The following is a 25,263-nucleotide window of genomic DNA, read 5'->3' on the forward strand; positions in this document are numbered from 1 at the left end:
CTATTTACAACATGAGTCTTTATGACAGAGTAAAAGATATTAGTGCTCGGTTGTCCTTTTTGAAAATACGAACCTGCAAAATATAGATAATAATCCTTCAGAACAGACAACATTAAATATCGGCCTATTCAGTATAATTGACAGCACTGTTTTCAATGATCTGTGGATACATTTCTGTGGCCAGTACGTGTCCAGGTGTACACGCGTCAGAATGCATCAGTGCAAAAGAGAATAACTAGTTCGCGCCATATTCTTCAAGAGTGACATTTCAACGTCAATGATCCTGCTTGCAAAGGCGTAACTCAACAAATTACGAAGACATTTGAGTGCGTAATGAGGCACCAAACTAATCCAAGACTATAGTTACGTCGTAACAAAAGAAGAAACAATTTGTTTTACAGATCGTTGACGGATAGTGTAAAGTAAACGTATCATCTATGAAATCATTTCTTAGGAACAATATTCTCTATCAGTGGTTCCGTAGAAGTAAAGATAAATACGCTTTCCTCTTATACAATTTTTGACGAATATTATTAGGATAAATTTTTTTGACGTTTTTTTTTGACGTTACACATTTGCCAGGTAATTCCGAGAAATATTTTTAACCAAATTCACTTCAGAATGACAAACTGACTGTTGGCTTCTGTCACACGTTCTTCGGCCGGCGTTTGTATGACGATCTATCGACATTTCGCCAGCACTAGTGGCTGACATTGTCAAAGCTTCACGCTCCATGGTTGATTGCTAAAGTGGAGCTCGTGGCAGTAAATTACACAGTGTCTCAGAAGGTATAGTCAACTTTCAAGGACATGAGAGGAACGAATATTCGTAGCAAAAAAGTCTACTGAACATGAGTTCTAAAATGCATACTTAAAGTGCTATAAGCACTTTCTCGTTTTCAGTACTGTGAATCAAATCTATTGACAGCTCTTTACTATCCCTGTTTTGCCGAGATGTAGTATGGACCAAACAAGAAAAAGTTTACCAGTAAACATTGGCTCTAAAATGTCTACCTTAAGAGCTACGAGTATTTGTTCAGTAAAAAAAAAAGTGTACCGTATTCAACTTGTGGGGAATTCCACCGCCCAGTCCAAATCTTTTGAGTTGACACCATTTCGGCGACTTGCGTGTCCCTGATGATGATATGACGTTGAGGATAACACACACACACACACACACACACACACACACACACACACACACAGACACACATAAACACACACACACACATACACATACGGCCGGGAAACACGAACGATTCCCCGAGATCGAGAGTCAGAATGCTGACCTCAAGCTCAAGACCACGAGGTGCTGACACTTGTTCCGTAGAAGACACGGGTTTCACGTTAACGAAGATGAATAAGTGTTCATAGTTCTTAAGTCATTCATATTAGCGCCCTCGTTTACTGTACCATTTTCGTTGTTTTGATCGATTCTACCATCTCTCAAAATATGAAGAGCAAACAGTTTGCAGGTAAGGACATTTCCGTTTCGGATAATCGTGCCTGCCACATCCCTGAACATTGACATGGCCTCCTGGGACACTATATATGTCTTTAACGTGGCAGTGTCTGAGAGCTTTGCTCTGGTCATTACTGCTGTGGTTCTTCCGTCGTTATCTGCAACGGTCGTTCCCTGCAAATAAATCACCGAAGAAACGTTGGCCGAAGATCCCGTGACTCAAGTCAAGGGCCAGTTTGTCACCAAGTGGTCACGAAAGCCTCAATAACTTTGCATTGCTTCAGAATGCTGTTTAAACTGCGATGCAGGGAAGAGTTTACCACTTTTGAATAACGTTTCCAACATCAAGCTGTTTAGAGTCTGGCCACATGTTGGCCAGAAGCTCTGCAAAGATCATTTTATAAATTGCTTGTAGAGGAACATGGGGCGGGAGTAACCTTTCAGAAAGTACGAAAAGCTAAGAGGGACCCCAATGTACATTCTAATAAGAGATATGTCCTTGTAAAATCTTTAAAAATAAAAACCTTATAGTCACATACATAAGTCACACATCAGCCCTAGTTATTATCTTCAGTTACGTAGAAGATGGTGTTTTAAAACCGAATGAACCTATTGAAACATACCACATCGCACATGTAAAAAGGTTCTCAAGGTTCCAGCCACGTCAAGTGGGTAAGAACCCACTACACTCTGCTAGAAGCTCGAGATCAGCACACTATGAAGCCATGGTTTCGTAACCCATATTATAGTCTCTTGTCTGTGGCTCATAATTTGCTTTCAGTTGATCTACATGTGCAACTTCTGTACTTTACATTCGGAATACTACACCCAAATATGTTGCAGTGTAGAAACATTGCAAAAAGTTACAAAAAAAGATGAGAGTTCAATAGGGAAACCCTTCCTGCTTTTGTGAATTCTGAGGAAACTTCCGGTAATTCGAACAAGGAAATATATATATTGTAGCCGTGTAGCGCAGTGATTGTTGGTACTTCAAAGCTATTTCTTTAAATTTCTTGGTTTTACCTTTGGGTTACAAGGGCCATAAAGCCAATAACGCTTACATAGTGACAGAGAACCATAGCTGCAAAAAAGCGAAATAGCACAAAATTACTAAGTTAGCATATAAACAGACTCTTAAAGTAAAATAAAAGTTCAAAAATTGCTCTGAGCACAATGCGACTTAACTTCTGAGGTCATCAGTCGCCTAGAACTTAGAACTAATTAAACCTAACTAACCTAAGGACATCACACACAGCCATGCCCGAGGCAGGATTTGATCCTGCGACCGTAGTGGTCAAAATAAAAGTGCAGTTATATAAACAACTGACAGCCGACGCCAGTGATGACACTGACATTGGAGCAGAATTACAAACAGCAATATACATCAACATTATGATAAACATGCGTATACTCTTATGCTAAAAGACAAAACATGAAAGGTCACACACCGTATAGCATTCAATAAGTACAACAACAGCTGAAGTACAAAATTGCAAGTAACATCATATAACAATATGAGAAATGTAGCACAGACAGACGTACTTAAAGTAGAAGAAAAACGAAAAATGACAGACACAATACAACCAACGGTATGTGCAATAGTGTCAGTAGCAGTGACATAAAATGCACAAGAAAGCAAAAATGAAAATCTTAAGTACAAATAGCGGTCTGTTACGCACGCGATTAAAAGCCGAACTAATGCCACCTGAAAGATCTTGGCCATCATTCATAAATGAAATTTGGATACCGGTGGTATTCAAATAGTCTGTGGACAAGTTATATTTATCAAAACGGTAGAGTAAAACAGGAACATTTGTGGGGAAGGGGTAAACTCTGGCAGCCAAATTTCTTATACAAGTCTGATCGTGCATTCAGTTATCTGGAACATGCAAATACGATGTGGCTGTGATCCGTTCTTCCGTTTGTCCTTATCGCAGGGTCCTGATGTGATAATATTCCACCGATACAGGTGCACGGGGTAACACGCATGTCCTAATATTTTGCGAATGGCAGAAGTCAGGTGACCTCTACAAAGTTGCACCAAGGCAAAACTTGGCCGAAAAGACAGACGGACTCCCTTACAGTGTTGAGGGACATGCCATACAAGGATCCAAGCGTGATAAGCAGTCTTTCGTATCGTCGATAGGAGACCCGTATAAGGGACTGTTGTTGGACGTAACTGGCCTTCTGTAATACTCCTATTGCCAAGGCGGTCAACAGTTTCACTATCAACAATGCCAGTATGTTTAATCCGGAGTAAACTGACGAGAATGCCAAAGGTCTGCGCGCCTCTAGTGGCTGCCAAGACGTCCAGAACACATCTGTTGGTCTGTTTATAAAACGCGAGATGCTGCAATTTCTGCAGCACACTTTGAGAGTCCGTAAGTATCAGGACGAAACTGAATGTCCAGGTACCATAATGAACAGGTTCCCTGGTGGCCAGTAGCTCCGTCGTGTAGAGACAAGATTCAGATGGAAGAGCAAGCATTAGGCATATTAAGAACCGTCCTTATAGATATGAGCATACTGCGGCCATGTCCGCCCCCGGTAACTGAGTGGTCAGCGCGACAGAATGTCAGTCCTAAGGGCCCGGGTTCGATTCCCCACTGGGTCGGAGATTTTCTCAGGGACTGGGTGTTGTGTTGTCCTAATCATCATCATTTCATCCCCTTCGACGCGCAGGTCCCCGAAGTGGCGTCAAATCGAAAGACTTGCACCCGGCGAACGGTCTAACCGACGGTAGGCCCTAGTCACGCGACTGCCGACATTGCATGCTGAGTAAATGCTCCCGGTCGCGACTGATGTTGGTTTCCTTTCGGAATCCTTCAAAGCTGAATGTCTAACCACTGTCGTTTTATTAGATGTGGCATTAACTGTCTTGTGATGCTTGGGCTGTTACTCAGATCTCTGATGTAAATGAAGGAGGTCATTCGAGAGACAGGTACCTGCTGCTGAAAAGGACATGGAGAAAGTGGCCGATTGATGCTGTGAGACAGAGATGACTTACCCCTGATGGTATCTGACGCAAGGTGCAGGGAATGGCAATTGAATCTCAATGTAGACAAGTGTGATGTGCTGGGAATACATAGGAAGAAAGATCCCTTGTCATTTAGCTACAATATAGCCGTTCAGCAAATGGAAGCAGTTAATTCCATAAATTATCTGGGAGCACTGATTAGGAGTGATTTTCAATGGAATGATCATATAAAATTGATCGTCGGTAAAGCAGATGCCAGACTGAAATTCATAGGAAGAATCCTAAGGAAATGCAATCCGAAAACAAAGGAAGTAGGTTACACTAGACGTGTTCGCCCACTGCTTGAATATTGCTCACCAGTGTGAGATCCGTACCAGATAGGGTTGATAGAAGTGATAGAGAAGATCCAACGCAGAGCAGCGTGCTACGTTACAGGATCATTTAGTAATCGCAAAAGAGTTACGGAGATGATAGATAAACTCCAGTGGAAGACTCTGCAGGAGAGACACTCAGTAGCTCGGTACGGGCTTTTGTTGAAGTTTCAAGAACATGCCTTCGCCGAGGAGTCAAGCAGTATAATTCTCCCTCCTACGTATATCTCGCGAAGAGAATATTAGGATAAAATCAGATAGATTAGAGCCCACACAGAGGCATACCGAAAATCTTTCTTTCCATGAACAGTGCGAGACGGGAATAGAAGGGAGGACCGATAGAGGTACTCAAGGTACTCTCCGCCACACACCGTCAGGTGGCCTGCGGAGTATGTACGTAGATGTAGACGTAGAATGGGTGTTTCTGCTGTATGTTCCTTAGAGGGAGAAAAAGCTTATGGGGAGGGGTTGAGCGCGACAGAGGGAGGGAGAGGGAGAGAGAGAGAGAGAGAAAGAGTAAGAGAGGGAGAGAGAGAGAAAGAGAGAGAGAGAGAGAGAGAGAGAGAGAGAGAGAGAGAGAGAGAGAAGAGGGGGTTGAGAGAGAGAGTTTATTTTGAAATCAATCTGACAAAGCGTGCAGGGGCAAGGTCAGCCTTAAAATCTCTGGCCACCTCCCCCATAAAGAAAGTTCTCTTTCAGCTCCGGATATAAGCGCTGTATACATTGTCACCCCTCCAATATGTACAGTTGAAGCAGACAAGGCATCGCACCATGGCGAGTTCCACGGTTTGTGAGGGGCTACACATTTTTCCAGGAGATTTAGGCGGATCTTCCATTTTTTGAGATAGAGAAGATCCAACGGAGAGCAGCGCGCTTCGTTACAGGATCATTTAGTAATCGCGAAAGCGTTACGGAGATGATAGATGGACACAAGTGGAAGGCTTTGTAGGAGAGACGCTCAGTAGCACGGAACGGGCTTTTGTTGAAGTTTCGATAACATACCTTCACCGAGGAGACAAGCAATATATTGCTCCCTCCTACATATATCTCGCGAAGAGAACATGGGGATAAAATCAGAGACAGATTAGAGCCAACACGGTGTCATACCGACAATCTTTCTTTCCACGAACAATAAGAGACTATAATAGAAGGGAGAACTGATAGAGGTACTGAAAGTACCCTCCGCCACACACCGTCAGGTGGCCTGCGGAGTATGGATGTGGATGTAGATGTGGAATTGGTGTTTCTGCTGTGGTGTTCTCCACAGGGAGAACAAGCGGATGGGGAGTGGTTTAGGGCGAGAGAGGGAGGGGAAAGAGAGAAGGAGAGGGAGAGGGAGAGAGAGAGAGATAGAGAGAGAGAGAGTGAGGGGGGGGGGAAAGGGGGGGGGGGGAGAGAGAGAGTTTATTTTGAAATTAATCTCACAAAGCGTACAGGGGCACTGACACCATTATAACCTCTGCCCTCCCCCCTTCTCCGCCTTAAAAGTTCTCTCTCGGCACCGGATATGAGGGACTGTGTACGTTGTCACCCCTGTAATCTGCAGAGTTGAGGCAGACAAGGAATCGCACCATGGCGAGTGCCATGATTTGAGAGGGGTCTTCTTCACAACCGCTACACATTTTTCTGGGAATTTTAGGCGAAATTTCCATTTTTTTCCTGTCAAGAACGAAGTAGTAGTGTAAAAGACAGGATACTTACGTCGACCTTGACGCCGTCGATCTTGTAGCTGTGCTGCGGCGGGTGCGACCGCGGGACGTATCGGTAGAACTCCTCGTCGTCCTTGTACCACTTGACGGAGTAGAGCGCGTCGTCCTCCAGGTCGTACAGGCACTGCAGTAGAGCCATGTCGCCGCGCACCTTGTACTGCGGCACGCTCAGCCGGCGCAGCTGCAGCGCGCCCGCTGCCGCCGCTGTGCAACACACGGGCACTCGCTGCATTAATGCCTCCACCACTAATGAGGGGGGTACGGGGGGCAGGGGGGCCGATAACTGCTGAGCGCGCGCTGCGTGCGCACTATAGGAGGGTGGCCATTAACGGTCTACCCGCCTGTGTAATGATGCAAGGACGGCAGCGAGTAACGAAACGACAGGTGTTGTTTACTGTCAACTTTGACATGGTCCCTGAATGAATAAACTCCTCTCTGTGTCTTTCTGTGGTGCGACAGCTTGCTCAATGGGAATCTTGCGATGTGCTGGGATGAAGGGGAGTATGTAACAGTTGGATTCAACTGAATTTGCATGAGAGCTGCTCACACAAGTAAACTCCCCCCCCCCTACCCCCCCACCCCCCCCCTCTGGTCCATTAACCTTACATTATGCACAATAGAGAAATGAGCTCGGATTTTACTGTTTTAAACATGCTGTTACTCTGCAACCGTATACTAGTTCCAACGGATTACACAGCCAACCAGTTGCATATAATTGGTAGGTACATTGGCCTAGGTTTCGACAGCTATTAGGGACATCTTAGTCAGAATGACGCTATGATAAATCGTGAAATTACTCTGCTAAAAAGCAACGGTCAAAACGTAGAGGAGAGCTGATCTAAGTTCTAACCATTGCATTTTAGGGAGGTGATATTACGATTTATCATATTTTCGTTGTGATGAAGATACCTCTAGCAGGTATCGAAACTTAGGTCAGTGTACCTACTAGTAATGTGCCATCTGTTGGGTGTGTAATCCTATACTGAACAGTAATAGTATTAATAAAACGACCCTGTAGACGTGTAGTAAACACAGTTGCACACACGCTATAATTTAATGAAGTTAATAGTCAATCTCTATGGTACTAAATTATAAAAATGGAGAGGATAATCATATTTCTCATCTGACTACTAAGTGAGAAATTAAGTATCACAAAGAATTTTATTTTTTCTAATAAACATGCAAATATGCGATTCACTTAACATTGATTTAATATAACATGTGTACATAATAATGGTTTCTACAATAAGTAGTTAACATATTTTGTTACGCCGTACCTACTCCGAAATACTGAAGAAAGTAACCTATTATGAGGGGGGCAATCTACATAGATATTGGTAAACCCCGACTGTGCTACAGAATGGTAGTCGCAAATGAGAACTCTGTGAAAAATCCACACGAAAAATCACGGGCAGTGTGGAGCCAGAGAGAGAGTATACGATGCTGGGGACGTCAGAGAACAATTGCAGGTTCCTGTTATGCTGGCGCTGCAAATACTTTACCGCAGAGACGTCAGGCATGGTGAACCCGCTGACATCTGTACTTCTGCTCTCTCTGACGATGGCTGACCACCGATAAAAGCCAATAAGATTAATTACGGACATAATTTAAGATTCTGCCTGGATCACAGAGACATTCTTACTCCTAAGTCTGTGCAAGAGTATCTCCAGGAGGAGATATTATCAACACAGACTTCCCATCTCGTGTAGAGCACAACGACACTATGCGCCCCCACTATGCTCAAATGTTTCCAGTCGTAGGAGGCCGAGTGAAAATGCGCCAGTCATCTGTAGCCAGTGTACTCCAAAAAAGGCCACAGAGTTGAATAGCAACCTGTTACGTGCCCGGTTTTCAGTAAGGTTCTCCTACGACACATTGCGCCTTCTCGAGGCATACTAGAAAGACAGGCCGCGGCGCTTACGTCACGAAGGTAGGCCTGCGTTCGTTCGCTCAGTCAAGTCAACAGAAAAACTACGTTTCTACACCTGTTAACTCGTAACTAGATGTGTGCGTACAAATGAGAATTGCATCTTCTACTGGAATCGGTTATTATATTTCACGGGACACGCGAAAGGAGCCGTGAAAACCGGAGCCAAAAACGAACAAAGTATTGCCCGCACGTGACGCGCCTGTGTATCGTGCATCCCCTGGCTCACATTCCGAGAACCTCTGGAAACAATACTAACACCTGGCGTCGATCAGGCGAAGCTCAGCCTGCACCCATTGAACAATGGCAATAAAAAGTCGCGCTTGCCGTCTCTTCATACCTGAATCGAAGACCAAGAGCCTTAGTAGATCGACAGCCCTGAAGAGACCCACACGGCACTCACCCTCGTATTCACAGAAAAGCCAGCCCGGCCATACCTCTCGTTTTTCTGCCACTCAATACGTGTGTCACTCGTCCAGGCCCTGATCACCCACACAAGAAGAATAGAAGATCTAGCAATGTCTCAACACCACCAAAAAATTTAAAAATGAGAGGAGGAAGGCCACTAGATGCTTATAACCTCTCAAGCGTTCTTCAGTAGTGTCGACACTGACCCAGGAAAAATCAATCCTTGGCTATACGTGAAATTAGGTAACTGATTGGATGTACCTAGATCGCTTCAATCTCAAGTCTTACCTGACAGACTTCTTCAAACAAAATCTCTCCTATATCACTCTCGATGAGAGCGTCGAAACGGAAAGATAGAAGTTATGAGAAAGTAAGTTAAACATTTCTTCATGCATCCACATCACTTGTCTCCCCTCATAGTAACCCCTCGCAGATATAATAAACTTGCGCTTGCAAATTTTCCAGTCCCAGTCTTGGAATCATTTCTGGAACTAACCTTCTTTATCGTGTTCAGCTTTTCCAACGATTCTGCTTTTATTACCTCGAGGGTGGAAGAAGACGACCTTTCATGGTTCCCTCCAGCCTCCAGAATAGAAAGAAATCTCAGGGGCCTATGTTCGGCGAATACGGTAGCCGAAACAACACAAGTGTTTGGATTTTTGCAAAAAAATCACAAACAAGCAGCGAGGAGTGAGCGGGAGCGTTAACGTAATGCAATTACCACGAGTAATTTTACCATATTCTGGTCTTTTTCTTCGACAAACCGGGCGTAACTTCCAGATAGTACTCTTCGTTGAACGTACGAAATTAAGGCAGGAAATCATGATGCTCTATCCGACTGCAATCGAAGAAAACTGGAAAACTGTAGCACGAAACTATACTTGTGATACAACTAGTCTGTTTTTTTTTTCTTTTTTTTTCGCTCTTGACTCTTCAGGCAGTTTCCATTTGGTTGATGGGGTCTCCGTTTCGACGTCATACCAGTGCACCCGTGTTTAGTTATAATCTGCTCTGGAAGTTCTGGAACACTGTCGTCTCCATTCAGCAATTCCTGAGCTATGTCAACCCGACGTTATTTCTGATCGAAAGTCAACAGTTTCGGAACAAACTTTGCTGCTATACATTTCATGCCAAAAACAACCAAATAAATTCTTCATTTGAGCCAAAAGGTGTGCCGAAATCGTCAGAAACCTCTTTAATGGTGATTCGGCGATTTTCCAGAATCATTTGCTTCACTTCTTCCAGATTGTCGCCAGTAGTTGTTTTGCTAGGACGTCCTGAATGGTCGTCGTCTGGCACGCCTTATAAACCCTCTTCATAGCACTCGTAAACTCTTTTATTACCCATAGTAGATTCGCTAAAAGCCACAGTCAACCATCCTAATCTGGTGCTGCATTTTATTCCATTATTGAAACAAAATTTAATACAACTTCTTCGATCAAAATTTTTTGGAAGTAAAAATTTGCGGAGCACTCGAAAACACACATAACCTTTCCCGGTGCCACCAATGAACTAAATATTCGAAACAGCTGAAAACGCAAAAGTACAAAAAGATAAAAAAATTATAAAACGGATGTATAAAGTCCTGATAATTAAAACAATCCCCACTACTTTTTCATCAAAAAATGTTCAATTGTGTGTGAATCCCATAGGAACCAAAGTGCTTAGGTCATCGATCCCTAGACTTACACACGACTTAAGTTAACTTACGCTAAGGACAACACACACACCCATGTCTGAGGGAGGACTCGATCCTGCGGCGAGAGGTGACGTGGGATTCGTGACATCCGCGCCTCGAACCGCGCGGCCACTCAGCTCTGCTTTTTCATCGCACCTCGTATTTCGACGTCCAATGGACTAGTGGTGATTAGGTGACACTTAATGACGTGCTACCGCGTTGTTTGCTCAGGAGCTAGTTTTATTTATGTCATTGGTACCAGAACCGAAATATGACACAACGAAACTGTTTCATTGAGAAAGATCAAGCAAAAGTTTCTCTCTTCACATATATTAACAAATCACTGATAATGAGATAAGTGGTCACCGTACTGACGATAAACTGTCGCCTAAGGAAGGAAAGACGACTGTTTGTTGAGGGATGTCCGAACAATTATACGAGCGGTGTCTAGAAGTTAATTTCCAATCAGTCGCCATATGGAAGCCACCCTCCATTCGGATCTCCGGGCGGAGACAACTCTGGAGGAGATTGTTATCAGGAGAAAGGAAACTGGCGTTCTACGGGTCATATCCCTTAGTCAGGCAGGTAGGTTAGAAAACATAAAAAGGGACATTGGTAGGTTAAATTTTCGATATAGTGGGAATTAGTGAAGTTCCGCGGAAAGAGGAACAAGACTTCTGGTCAGGTGAATACAGGTTTATAAATAAAAAATCAAATATAGGTTATACCTGAGTAGGCTTAATAATGAATAAAAAATACGAATGCGGGTAAGCTACTACAAACAGCATAGTGAACGCATTATTGTGACCACGGTACATAGGAAGCCCACGCCTACCACAGTAGCAGAAATTTATATGCCGACTAGCTCCGCAGATGACGAAGAGACTAATGAAATGTATGATGAGATAAAAGAAATCATTCAGATAGTGAAGGGAGACGAAAATTTAATATCCATCGGTGAATGGAATTCGATAGTAAGGAAAGGAAGAGAAGGAAACGTAGTAGGTGAATATGGACTGCGGCTAAGGAATGAAAGAGGAAGCCCCCGGTATAATTTTGCACAGAGCATAACTTAATCATAGCTAACGCTTGGTTCAAGATTCATGAAAGACGGTTGTATACATGGAAGAATCCTGTAGACACTGGAAGATATCAGATACATTATATAATGGTAAGACAGAGACTTAGGAGCCAGCTTTTAAAATGAAAAACATTTCCAGCTGCAGATGTGTACTCTGACCACAATCTATTGGTTATGAACTGTAGATTAAAAGTGAAGAAACAGCAAAAAGGTGGGAATTTAAGGAAATGGGATCTGGATAAACTGACAGACCCAGAGATTGTAGAGAGTTTCAGGGAGACCATTAGCTAACGATTGACAAGATAGGGGGAAGGAAATACAGTAGAAGAAGAATGGACCACTTTGGGGGATGAAGTGGTGAAGGCAGCAGAGGATCAAGTAGGTAAAAAGTCGAGTGCAAATAGAAATCCTTGTGTAACACAAGAAATATTGAATTTAATTGTTGAAAGGAGGACATATGATAATGCATTAAATGAAGAAGGCAAAAAGGAATACAAACGTCTCAAAAATGAAATTGACAGAAAGCGCAAAATGGCTAAGCAGGGATGTCTAAAGGACAAATGTATGAATCTGGAGTCGTATATCACTAGGGGTAAGATAAATACAGCCTACAGGACAATTAAAGAGGCTTTTGGAGAAAAGAGAACAACCTGCATGAATATCAAGAGCTCAGATGGAAACCCAGTTCTAAGCAAAGAAGGGAAAGCAGAAAGGTGGATGGAGTTTATTTAGGGTCTATACAAGGGCGATTTTCTTGAAGACAATATTATGTACATGGAAGTGGATGTAGATGAAGATCAAATGGGAGATATAACACTGCGTGAAGAGTTTGACAGAGCACTGAAAGACCTAAGTCGAGAAAAGGTCACGGATTCTTTAGAAATGTTGGAACATGTGAGGCAATACTAACCCTACGACATATCTTAGAAAATAGACTTAGGAAAGGAAAAACCACTCCTCTATCATTTCTAGACTTAGAGAAAGATTTTGACAATGTTTACTGGAATACTCCCTTTCAAATTCAGAAGGGGTCAGGGGTAAAATACATGGAGCGAAAGGCTATTTACAATTTGTACAGAAACCACATGGCACGTATAAGAGTCGAAGGGCATGAAAGGGAAGCAGTGGTTGGGAAGAAATTGAGACAGGTTTGTAGCCTATACCCGATGTTATTCAATCTGTATATTGAGGTAGCAGTAAACGAAACAAAAGGAAAATTCGGAGTAGAAACTGAAAGCCATGGAGAAGAAATAAAAACTGTTAGGTTTGACGATGTCATTGTAATTCAGTCACAGACAGCAAAGGACCTGGAAGAGCAGCTGAACGGAATGGACAGTGTCTTGAAAGAAGGATATACGCTGAACATCAGCAAAAGCAAACCAAAGGAGGATAATAGAATTTAGTCGATGCTGAGGAAATTATATTAGGAAATTAGACGCTTAAAGTAGTAAATGAGTTTTGTTCTTTGAGGAACAACATTACTGAATAAAGTAGAAGTAGAGAGGATATAAAACGTAGACTGGCAATGGCAATAAAGCATTTCTGAAGAAGAGAAATTTGTTAACGTTGAGTATAGACTTGAGTGTCAGGAAGTCGTTTCTGAAAGTATTTGTATGATGTGTAGCCATGTATGGAAGTGAAACGTGGACGATAAATAGTTTAGACAAGAAAAGAATAGAAGCTTTTGAAATGTGGTGCTACGGAAGAATGCTGAAGATTAGATGGGTATATCACATAATTAATGGGGAAGTATTGAACAGAAATGGGGAGAAGAGAAATTTGTGGCACAACTTGGCTGGAAGAAGGGATCGGTTGGTAGAAAATATTCTGAGGCATTAAAGGGTCACCAATTTAGTATTAGAGTGCAGCCTGGAGGGTAAAAATCGTAGAGGGATACCAAGAGATGAATACGCTAAACAGATTCTGAAGGATGTATGTTGCAGTAGGTACTGGGACATGAAGAAGCTTGCAAAGGATAGAGTAGCATGGAGAGCGGCATCAAGACAGTCTCTGGACTGAAGACCACAACAACAACATGGAAGCTACAGGGAAGTCCCATGAACCTTTGCACAGATGTGTTGGGCAGTGTGTCTATAAAATTCGTCTATCGTGTCAATCGCGTCTGAGCTACATGAAGCGGGTAAAGGTGCCGAGATACACTCCTGGAAATTGAAATAAGAACACCGTGAATTCATTGTCCCAGGAAGGGGAAACTTTATGACACATTCCTGGGGTCAGATACATCACATGATCACACTGACAGAACCACAGGCACATAGACACAGGCAACAGAGCATGCACAATGTCGGCACTAGTACAGTGTATATCCACCTTTCGCAGCAATGCAGGCTGCTATTCTCCCATGGAGACGATCGTAGAGATGCTGGATGTAGTCCTGTGGAACGGCTAGCCATGCCATTTCCACCTGGCGCCTCAGTTGGACCAGCGTTCGTGCTGGACGTGCAGACCGCGTGAGACGACCCTTCATCCAGTCCCAAACATGCTCAGTGGGGGACAGATCCGGAGATCTTGCTGGCCAGGGTAATTGACTTACACCTTCTAGAGCACGTTGGGTGGCACGGGATACATGCGGACGTGCATTGTCCTGTTGGAACAGCAAGTTCCCTTGCCGGTCTAGGAATGGTAGAACGATGGGTTCGATGACGGTTTGGATGTACCGTGCACTATTCAGTGTCCCCTCGACGATCACCAGAGGTGTACGGCCAGTGTAGGAGATCGCTCCCCACACCATGATGCCGGGTGTTGGCCCTGTGTGCCTCGGTCGTATGCAGTTCTGATTGTGGCGCTCACCTGCACGGCGCCAAACACACATACGGCCATCATTGGCACCAAGGCAGAAGCGACTCTCTTCGCTGAAGACGACACGTCTCCATTCGTCCCTCCATTCACGCCTGTCGCGACACCACTGGAGGCGGGCTGCACGATGTTGGGGCGTGAGCGGAAGACGGCCTAACGGTGTGCGAGACCGTAGCCCAGCTTCATGGAGACGGTTGCTAATGGTCCTCGCCGATACCCCAGGAGCAACAGTGTCCCTAATTTGCTGGGAAGTGGCGGTGCGGTCCCCTACGGCACTGCGCAGGATCCTACGGTCTTGGCGTGCATCCGTGCGTCGCTGCGGTCCGCTCCCAGGTCGACGGGCCCGTGCACCTTCCGCCGACCACTGGCGACGACATCGATGTACTGTGGAGACCTCACGCCCCACGTGTTGAGCAATTCGGCGGTACGTCCACCCGGCCTCCCGCATGCCCACTATATGCCCTCGCTCGAAGTCCGAAACTGCACATACGGTTCACGTCCACGCTGTCGCGGCATGCTACCAGTGTTAGAGACTGCGATGGAGCTCCGTATGCCACGGCAAACTGGCTGACACTGACGGCGGCGGTGCACAAATGCTGCGCAGCTAGCGCCATTCGACGGCCAACACCGCGGTTCCTGGTGTGTCCGCTGTGCCGTGCGTGTGATCATTGCTTGTACAGCCCTCTCGTAGTGCCCGGAGCAAGTATGGTGGGTCTGACACATCGGTGTCAATGTGTTCTTTTTTCCATTTCCAGGAGTGTATTTTGCCTGATTTGATGCAACCCCACATAATGCACATATTAGGCATTTACTTCTTCATGGCAATTTTCAGCTTCGCACTGCAGGGTCCATGAAGACGCCCCTGCAACGTTTTCGATGGGGAGTGTTTGATCACTCACCATTTAGCACTGACATGGCTACGTTTGATTTTCAGCTCTGCTCCCATCAACCAGTGGCTATGAAGACAACATTTTGATAGGGGCTACGGGCTGAAGACCAGCACAGAGGCATGGCGGAAATCGGAGGCAGCTACGAGCCACGACGAGAGTATTACAAAGTTGGTACAATATAACGATATATATCTAATGTTGTGGCGAAATGTAGTAAGCGTTGCTTCATGCAGTGGAGAATGGCAGAACAGAGGCACGCCGGCGACCGAGGCATTGCGAAGTAGGCAGGCACAGATAGCTTTGCTGACAGCAGCGGTCTACCAACAGACTGACGCACGGGCGCACACAGACCGAGCACTGAGCGAAGCCTGGAGAGTGTTGAGTAAGGGGATGTGAGGCCAGCACGGTAAGTTACGCTGCAACTACTGCGGGAGTAATAACAAAAAGCTACCACCGAGGGTAAAAAACGTCCTCCTGCCAGATATAAATAGTGGATCGCAGGCAGCTACAGACAGAAGCCATGAGGAAGCAGTTCGGATCTGTGGACGGACGTGGTCCGTGTGGGAATGTTCAATCTTTATAGGTGACGATTCCAGAAGTCTTTTCAAGCTCGCAGGAGTCATCCGTTCGCCGCCAAATGTCAACTTCAGCTACACCATGGCACCATGACTGACTAACAACAGAGAGAGCTTCCAACAGGACCAGCCGCAGCGCGGTCTGGGTCACAGGCGTCGCCGGGGACTGACGCCCGGACTTCGCGGCACCCCGGCCCCATGGCGCGTGGTCGCTCCCTGACGGGACCTCGAGGACTTAGCGACTGACGGCTTCCCAGCCGCCGGTGCAGCAGGTGTCGGCAGCTGACCTCACCGCGACGAATTCATCTCAGCCACAGGGCACCCTGGCTTCAGAGGAGCACTGGTGGCCTGAGGCTCCGAGTGCGGTCAGCGGCGAGCGTTGCGCCCTTTGTTGGAGAATCTACACAGCAGCTGCCAGGCGGAGCGATCCGCAGGGCTGGGCAGCGACGACGAGGGAGAAATTGTGAAGAGAGTTCAATAAATGATTGTAAAACTCCACGCCGTCTCAGTCTTTGGCGCAACCACTGTGTCTGCTGCTAACAAGTGGTGCAGAAGTCGAAACACAAAGTTTGATCGGTAAATATGTAGAAAAGTAGCAGCAAGTTTTAACTTACTGTTGCATATCAAACATTTCCGATATTCACTTTCCTTACACACTGCCTAGCGAATGCAGCAGGATGGTGGTTCCGTGATATTTTGGGCTGGTATAATGTGGGGCCGACATATCGCAGCTGGTGGTCATGGAAGGCGATGTAACGGCTGTGCGATCAGAACTTAAATCGTCGGCAACCGTCGTATACAGAATGTATCAAAAGGTAAGATCAGTCCTTGAGGAGATGATAAACGACAGTATCTGCAACCAAAAAATGTTTATACAATTTTCAGTACTCTTCCCTGCATTGGAGCTATAAATGTAACTTCAACACGAGAAGTCAGTTTTTCCTTTGTTTTCCGATCTCAACACATTTCTCATGCTGCTCAGTTTACTTTATTCATTAAATTCCTTTAGCAATTACATTTCTATACACACAACAAAAATAAAGGTTTTGCATCTCTCCGTTTCCTAGAACTCCTTGAATATACACGTTGACTGTACATATTGTATCACAGATAGAGTCGCATTGATTGTTCAGGGATGTCACTAAACCTGCCCAAAGATGTAAAAAACCATGTACGAGCAGCGCCTATTAGGCGGAGGGGGTGTGACAGCCTATCAGTTCCAGTCATTCAATCAGGAGCGAGGTACACGGCTCGTGTTGTCTGTAGTTTAACCATGCCTAGATGGCCAATAGCGCTGCTCGGTCGCGTCCACATGGTTACTTTGTGCCAGGAAGGCTCTCAACAAGGATGTGTCCAGATGTCTCGGTGTGAACCAAACCACTGCTGTTCGGACATGTAGGAGATTCAGAAAGACAGGAACCACCGATGACATGCGTCGCTCAGGCCGCCCAAGGGCTACTACTGCGGTGGATGACCGCCACCTACGGATTATGACTCGGAGGAACCATGACAGCAACGCCACCATGTTGAAAAATGCTTTTCGTGCAATCACAGAACGTCGTGTTATGACTCAAACTGTGCACAATAGGCTGCATGATGCGCAACTTCACTCCCGACGTCCATGGAGAGGTCCATCTTCGCAACCAAAACCACATTGCAGTGTGGTACAGATGGGCTCAACAACATGCCTAACGGACTGCTCAGGATTGGCATCACGTTCTCTTCATCGATTAGCATGGCATATGCCTTCAACCAGACAATCGTCGGAGACGTGTTTGGAGGCAACCCAGTCAAGCTGAACGCCTTAGACACACTGCCTAGCGAATGTAGCAAGATGGTGGTTCCGTGATATTTTGGGCTGGTATAATGTGGGGACGACAGAACGCAGCTGGTGGTCATGGAAGGCGATGTAACGGCTGTACGAAACGTGAATGCCATCCTCCAAACGATACTGCAACCATATCGGCAGCATATTGGTGAGGCATTCGTCTTCATGGAGATCAGTTCGCGCCCCCTTGTGGATGACATCCTTCAGGATAACGACAACGCTCGACTAGAGTGGCCAGCATGTTCCCCAAAGATGAACCCTGTCGAACATACCTGGGATAGATTAAAAAGGGCTGTTTGTCGAGGACGTGACTTACAACCACTCTGAGGGATCTACGCCGAATCTAAGATGATGAGTCGGACAATCTGGACCAACAGTGGCTTGCTGAACTTGTGGATAGTATGCCACGACGAATACAGCCAAGCACCAATGCAAAAGGACGTGCTGCTGGGTATTAGAGTTACCGGTGTGTACAGCAATCTGGACCACCACCTCTGAAGGTGTTGCTGTATGGTGGTACAACATGCAATGTGTGGTTCTCATGAGCAATAAAAAGTGCGGAAATGATGTTTATGTTAATCTCTATTCCAATCTTCTGTACAGGTTACGGAACTCTCGGAACCATGATGATGCCAAACTTTTTTGATGTGTATGTACTGTACTTGACTAGTCTTAGTTCTATCGTAGCAGATACTCGAAATGTCCTCCTCTCGCCCGAAATACAACTTTCAGTACGTTACCTGATCTCTCTCTGCAACTTAGCAAATCTCACATGACATATCACCGCTGCCACCGTGTGAGTCTATACAACGCGCTCTTCCTTATTTGTTATCTGCTAGCTGTGCACTTTCTCTTTGAGGAAACCTTGGAGATCGAAGTCCACTGCTGTCATATCGGGAGACTGCGTTTGCCAAGGAACGGGACAGTCCCTTCCAACCCACGCAGGTGGAAAATTGTCGTCCAACCGCAGTAGCACACGTACTCGGAAATGTGCTTGAACATCATGTACTTTTTACTAAAGGGCTTGTGTTGTTTGTAAGGGCATATCGTCCAATGTTTATGAATATCCCAGGCACTGTACCATCGAAGATGCTTGCCCATACGTTAGTACTGAATCTGGCTTAGGATGAACTCCACTAGGATTCTCGTCAGGGTAGATGCGTAAATTGTATTTGTTCATAACACCTTGTATTCTGAACCCTGACTCTTCAGACCATAACACGTGGTTTACGAAATCTGGTTGGTCATTAACCATCTGTAATAACGACTGGTAGTATGCGAGTAGATGTCTATGATCTTGCCGCTTTAATTCTTGCGCAAGGTTCTGGTGATACAGATGAAAACCTTGCCGATGAAGTATTCTCCAGACAGGCGAGTGACGGAGTTTATCACATCATCCGAGAGCACTTGTACTGATAGTTGGTGTTTCCTCTACATCATCAACAACTTTTCACAATCTATAGCACGTCCTGGGTGACCAGCGTGATGTCTAGGTCGTTACATTCCTAAATCCCCATGCGTTGGTGACTTGCTTGAAATACCCCTCTCCAGTGGATGGCGTCCTAGCAGTGTTATGTTTGAGCCGCGGCCGCGTTACCATTACAGAAACTGTAAACTATGTGGGTGTCCCAATATTCCGCTTTAGTAGACATTGTGGATGTTCATGCAAGGACGTCACCTTTGTAACTGATCGTTTCAGCCGCTTCGTCGAGGAGCACACAGAGTTAAACAAACATACACGGTATCAGTAACGCTGAATGCTCTACTCAGCTACAGAATCATACGCAAAAGGCAGCTAAGGAAACTCACTCAATGACTGGCAGTGTGCGACGTTCAATACTGCGTACAAACACACCATCTATCAAACATGCAAACACGCCATCTACCAATCACTCCCTCAAGGTCTGACCTCACCTTTCGATGCGCAGAATAATTTCTTCCGTTTCTGCTGACGCTCTATTGTAGATCGTAAGGACAACGGTGTGTTCGAAGGCACAGGAAAACATCTATGTATAAAATAAAAGAAAAACAGTCGAAGAGATGTTACGTGACCATGAAACGTCCCCTTCGAAAAATTATACATGACTGTGCTTAAACTGAAACACAATATTTTTAGCGCAACGCAATCTGACTTCCAAAAATCCCTACGAAAGAATGGCACTGACTAGCATTAACCTAAACGTTTCACAAATCACTTACCTCACAAAAATCTTCGTTACTCAAGCTACTGCAATACAGCGAGCGCCACTACTGCCAGCTAAATAAAAGATTCAAACTACGGAAGGCACTAACTACTGATAGGTATAGTTAGCAAATGAAAGATTTTAATAGAGAACAAACAATGTATTTACCTTAATAGTCATAATATATATGGTAGTTCATGACATCCAGTCTTACAAATTACAAAACCCCGCCATCTCTCTCCCCACGTCCACCACTGCTGGCGGCTCACCTCCAACTGCGCAACGCTACGCGCTGTTAGCATCCAGCTCCCGCTGCCCAACACTACAATGGCAGACAACAATGCAGACTAAACACAGACTGCGCACGGCACAGCCAGTGATTTTTATGCAGAGCGCTACGTGGCGGCGGCGTTACCAATAAAAAACCTAAACAGCTTACTTACATAGCCCCCATGCTCCCCACAAAAAAATTTACAAATTGTTTTGGGCAGTGGCCAATACAGATTTGAAAAATTTTTTCATAATTACAATAACAAAGAAATGAAATGCACACACTTCTCGATACAATGTTGGTCAAGAGCCTAAAATTTTCTCACAGTCCATAAAGACAGTCCTGATCATTCATCAAAGTAAAATTGCACTGTTTTTCTCAAGGTCTGAGTAGTAAAAGAAGATGCACAAGGAAGTAGTGGATTTCCATGCACTCTTGAAGAAGTAGTGTTGTCCTTCCAAAGGAAAGACAGTGCTGACTTTTGACATGCAGACAGGTAATGGGCCACAACAGAGCAAACCCACAGCAGAGTCAGTCGAAGTAGAAGACTATCGGTACTTAGGTCATCACTGAGCAGACCCATTGTAGTCCTGGTAGAGATTAGGGTATTGGTGGGCCACTAGAGATGCAGACCAACTGCAGTCCTTGTAGAAATAATGGTATTGGTGGGCCATTGAAGGTGCAGACAAACTGTAGTCCTTGTAGAGATGGCCAGCAGCCATCTGTTTGACTGTGAAGGCGCACAATTACTATTGAAGAGTCTTGCGGATAATATAGCAAGTCCATAAGCACCACTTGTGCACTCACAAAAATTGTTTTTGAAATGTCCTTAGAACCAGCAATGCCGTTATCCAGTACCTTACTGAATTATTAACACACGTGCAAACACTATCAGTCCCTACTTCTCACATATTGTCCATATACTATGACCAACAGAAACGTGTGCAGTGAAATGTAATTTACAAATTACTTAATTTGATGAACTGGTGTCTATACAGTTATAAATTTACTACATAGGAATACAATTACAAAGGTACAAAATATATCATTAAAGAACATAATAGTACAGACAAAATTTGCTGTAATACAGGCTTTACAATAGAATCGAAATAACAAATGCATCAGTGTTACAAAATTACGACATAAGTACATACATAAAAGATCAGAATAACTTTTGAAACATCAACTTCACACATGAGCATTAAAACAAAACACAACAAATAATATCTGAATATATTTACAAAGAAAATAACATAGTATTTGAAAAATTCTACAACATAAATCTTATTAGCTAAACACATAAAGACAGGAAAAAGACAAATACACAAGGGTACATAGACACATAGAGGGATAATACGAAAGGAAAGGACAGGGTTTGTTTTACTGCAGTATTTTGCATAGAGATCTCCCTTAGTTCATCATTATTCCCAAAAAGTCCTATCTAAACCTGCTTTCTGTATTCTGTTCACATCCTCTTTCAAAAATAGTTATTCTCCACTGTACACTACTTTTTTGGCCAAACCATTTCCTTATAGCTTCTCAATGCTTTTCTTCCAATTCATCATAGTTAGTTTCTTATATAGTCTACCACCTCTTAAGCTAACTTAAATCTACTGAGCTCAGATACTAAACTAAGGGACGAGGCAATGCAGCAGCACAAAACAATTAATACAAACAGCAATGACAAAAAAGAATGCAAGTAAGCATAGCGAGCAGCAATAAATGTAATAATTTATATCTAAACATGACAAAGCTGAAGCAGAAAAAATATTTACGCTAAAGACAACAATGCAGATAAGGGAAAGTTATAATCACATCTTAACGTCTATGTAATTAAAGTGGTGCACCACAACTTATTCTATTAAATAAATTACCAAGTACTTGAAAAGAAAATTATGTATGCAGTTCCTGTTACTAGTCCCTTCTTATTGTTCTTTCCTTTCCAAGTGCTCCTTTTTTTTTTTTTGAGGAATGTGGATCATAAAATTATTATTTAACAGATCTGTTGACAGAAAGTTTTCACATTAGCAAATGCATTTAATTTTATTTTATAAAACCAATGCTGTAACACAGCTGGAAAACAGATATCAAATGAAATAAGCAATTATGCAAAGCAAAGAATAAAAACATCATTCAATAGCTATGTGGCATTTCATAAGTCAGTAGAAGTTCTCTCAACTCTCGTAGAAAGACACTTGTTAATCATGTGTGCAGATGTAAGAATGTTTCCAAGTAATGAGCATGTCGTATTTGCGACGCTTTCAACAAAGAAATGTCAATAGCGAGGATAATGGCTTCCCTTTTTTTTTTTTACCTGTGCCTCTGAAAGGCACACAATAATGGCTTGTTTCCTGGTGGCTGTCGCCCAGCTGGGCGCCCACGACGCATTACGTCCAGGTGGTCACTTAACTTTCTTACCGAAATATTTACGACACCAGTTTCCGCTACAGTGACAGTCTAATGAAAAAAATTTCACAGGTCAAGAATTTGCGTTAGAAATCTGTAGAAATAAAATCATTTAAATATAATTGTGTCCAAAAAATTTTCGCCAGCATAGTGATACATTCACACATATACACTCATTCCATAATTCTTCAAGTACGATTCTCGGTTTCCAACATCCTTTTTCACAAATCAGAGTCCCTAACCACTACTCATTATTTCTTACCTTATTACAAATATATATATTCGTCGACACTTCTTCAATATTTCATCATAACAGATACGTAGCATAACCAAATAACTCATATAGCATCAGCTTAAACATACCTCAGCAGCATAATTCACATCGTCGTCGTAATAATAACATCATAACACCACAGTCAAATTCTCAAAATCTCCGTAGCTTCCTCCAATAATTTCAAAACCTAAAAAAAAATTCTCTGCTCATGTCAAAAGTGTCATCTGCCTCAAACGTACTTTAAAAATCGTGATCCCATACCAAATATGTCATTCAAAGCTCTCATAGTATCACTATGGTTCCGAAAAAATATGAACAGTTCACAAAATACAACTTCGTAAGTGTGAAGTTATCCAATGGTGTAATTACGTAAACATCTGTCACTGATGTAGTATAATAAATGTTTGTTTCTCTCAGTGAAATAACCAGATAGCTGTGTAATTTATGTGTTAGAGAAATATGGTACCGATGTGTAAAGTTGTATAAGCATATACCATATTAGCTAGGGCTCCTTGTGCTTGCCAAACACATGGTACACAAAGTAAACGTGTACCCCCCTGAGGATTAATGTAATTATATCCTCAGGTGTTGCAGATTACAGTAATGGAATGAAATGTATCATGGAAAACCTTTGTATCATTGTACTTCAAATGTCTTTAAGAATAAATGTTTAAGTACAAAATTAATCACTCAAATACGTGTAAGGGTAGCGCTAAACTGTGCGTCTTGTTGTAAGATAATGTCTGTGGAAGTGTCGTAGTTATCGTCCTCCGAAAACTAAGTTCTGCAGAAGTCAATGTACTTACCTCATGATAAACAAAAGTGAAATGCTTTGCGTATAGATATCGTAGTTACTACGCTTATTGCCGTGATGAACTAAGTACTGCACTGTAACGTATTGTTGTGCTACAGAAAAGGCTGTCTCATTGTAGCTATACCACAAAAGTTACTAGTAAAACATGTTTTACTTTCCAGAATTATTCAGAAAAACTGCAGACATAAAACAGATACACCGCAAAAGCAACATTGTAAATTGTCACTCATTAGTAGCGTCGTGATATAATCGTGTAGCTGTCACATATACTAACCACTGTGTCATCTGGTATCTCACAGAAAGTACTTTAAATCCAGAATGTATTTGCAAGTAAACCAAAATGTTGCATTAAAATCTCATTAGTAGTACTGGTAAATGTTCTAAGTATGTCAGCCTTATGGTCGTTACGTAATCGTGCCACTAACAAGCAAGAATGTACACACACACAATGACACTGTGTCATCTGTTCACTGTAACAATGCATTCGTAATTTCTGTTTAGATAAGTTCTCTTGGTTCTTGATTGGATATATGACTTAAATATTGCTGCATGTTAAGAGATTATAAGTCTGACAAAGCATACTAGTACTGTGAAGTGAAAAGTTATATGGCAAATACAAAGTTAAAAAGCAGAATATCTTTCAATAAACGGTTTTACATGTGAAATGTGGTGTAAACCTTTACTCTTCCTAGTACGCAGAGTTTCAACTTCAACGCAATTATCATGTGGTATACGTCGGATTCTGGAAGGTCCATTGTAAACTAGAAAGAATTTGTGACTCAAGTGTTTCTTCTTATGTGACAATGAATGAGCTTTAATGAGAACTTTCTGACCAATATATAATTTCTTTGCATTTGCTTTACCGTGTAATTTTTTCCTTTTGTCTGCAGCAGAATTTATATTTTTAATAGCCAAATCAGTTATGTCTTTGTGTCGAAGTTTACGTGTATTCGGAAAAGGTACAAGCTCTCTGATTCTGTTTGGTGGTTCTTTATTCTTCAGTACAAGAACAGGTGGTAAAGCAGTGGAGTCATGAGGCATTTCATTCAGCACGTTTTGAAATAAGTGTAAATATCTGTCCCAATGCTGATGTTTTCTGTGACAATAAAGTCTGCAAAGCTTATTGATTTCTTTCATAATCCGTTCAGACGGGTTACAATGTGGTGAGTACAATGAAATAAAAACAGATTTGATTTTATGGTTACGAAGCATGCGTGACCAAACAGCAGATCTGAATTGCGGTCCGTTATCTGAAATTACTTTACTAACGTGTCCAACTTCACGTAAGAAATTTCTAACAAAGGCGTTGGATACAGACCGTCCAGTGGCTTTACGGAACGGAGTGAAAGAAACAAATTTTGAAGTAACTTCAACAGCAACTAGAACGTACGAAAATCCATTAGATGTTCTGACAAGCGGTCCCAAGAGATCAACAGCAGCAAATTCTTTTAATTTAGAAGGAATGATAGGAAACAATGGAGCACGATGAGAGACAGTAGATGGTTTCGCCTTTTGACAAAGTTTACAAATAGACAAGACTCTTCGAATTCTCTTTCCCATTTTGTTAAAATAACAAGTCGTTCGAAGAATATA

The 25,263-nt window shown here is 43.2% G+C and overlaps 1 protein-coding gene across 2 annotated transcripts in view; it reads right to left on the reverse strand.

Annotated features, from left to right (window-relative positions):
- LOC126284051 (uncharacterized) overlaps window positions 1-25,263 on the reverse strand; it is a 195,365-nt gene that overhangs the window by 31,602 nt on the left and 138,500 nt on the right. For both annotated transcript variants that reach the window (XM_049982645.1, XM_049982635.1), the window contains exon 2: window positions 6,511-6,722. In XM_049982645.1, the coding sequence (XP_049838602.1) occupies window positions 6,511-6,722 (212 nt within the window). The remainder of the gene's footprint in view (window positions 1-6,510; window positions 6,723-25,263) is intronic.

Source organism: Schistocerca gregaria, chromosome 1, assembly GCF_023897955.1.
Source record: "Schistocerca gregaria isolate iqSchGreg1 chromosome 1, iqSchGreg1.2, whole genome shotgun sequence".
Taxonomy (NCBI): domain Eukaryota; kingdom Metazoa; phylum Arthropoda; class Insecta; order Orthoptera; family Acrididae; genus Schistocerca; species Schistocerca gregaria.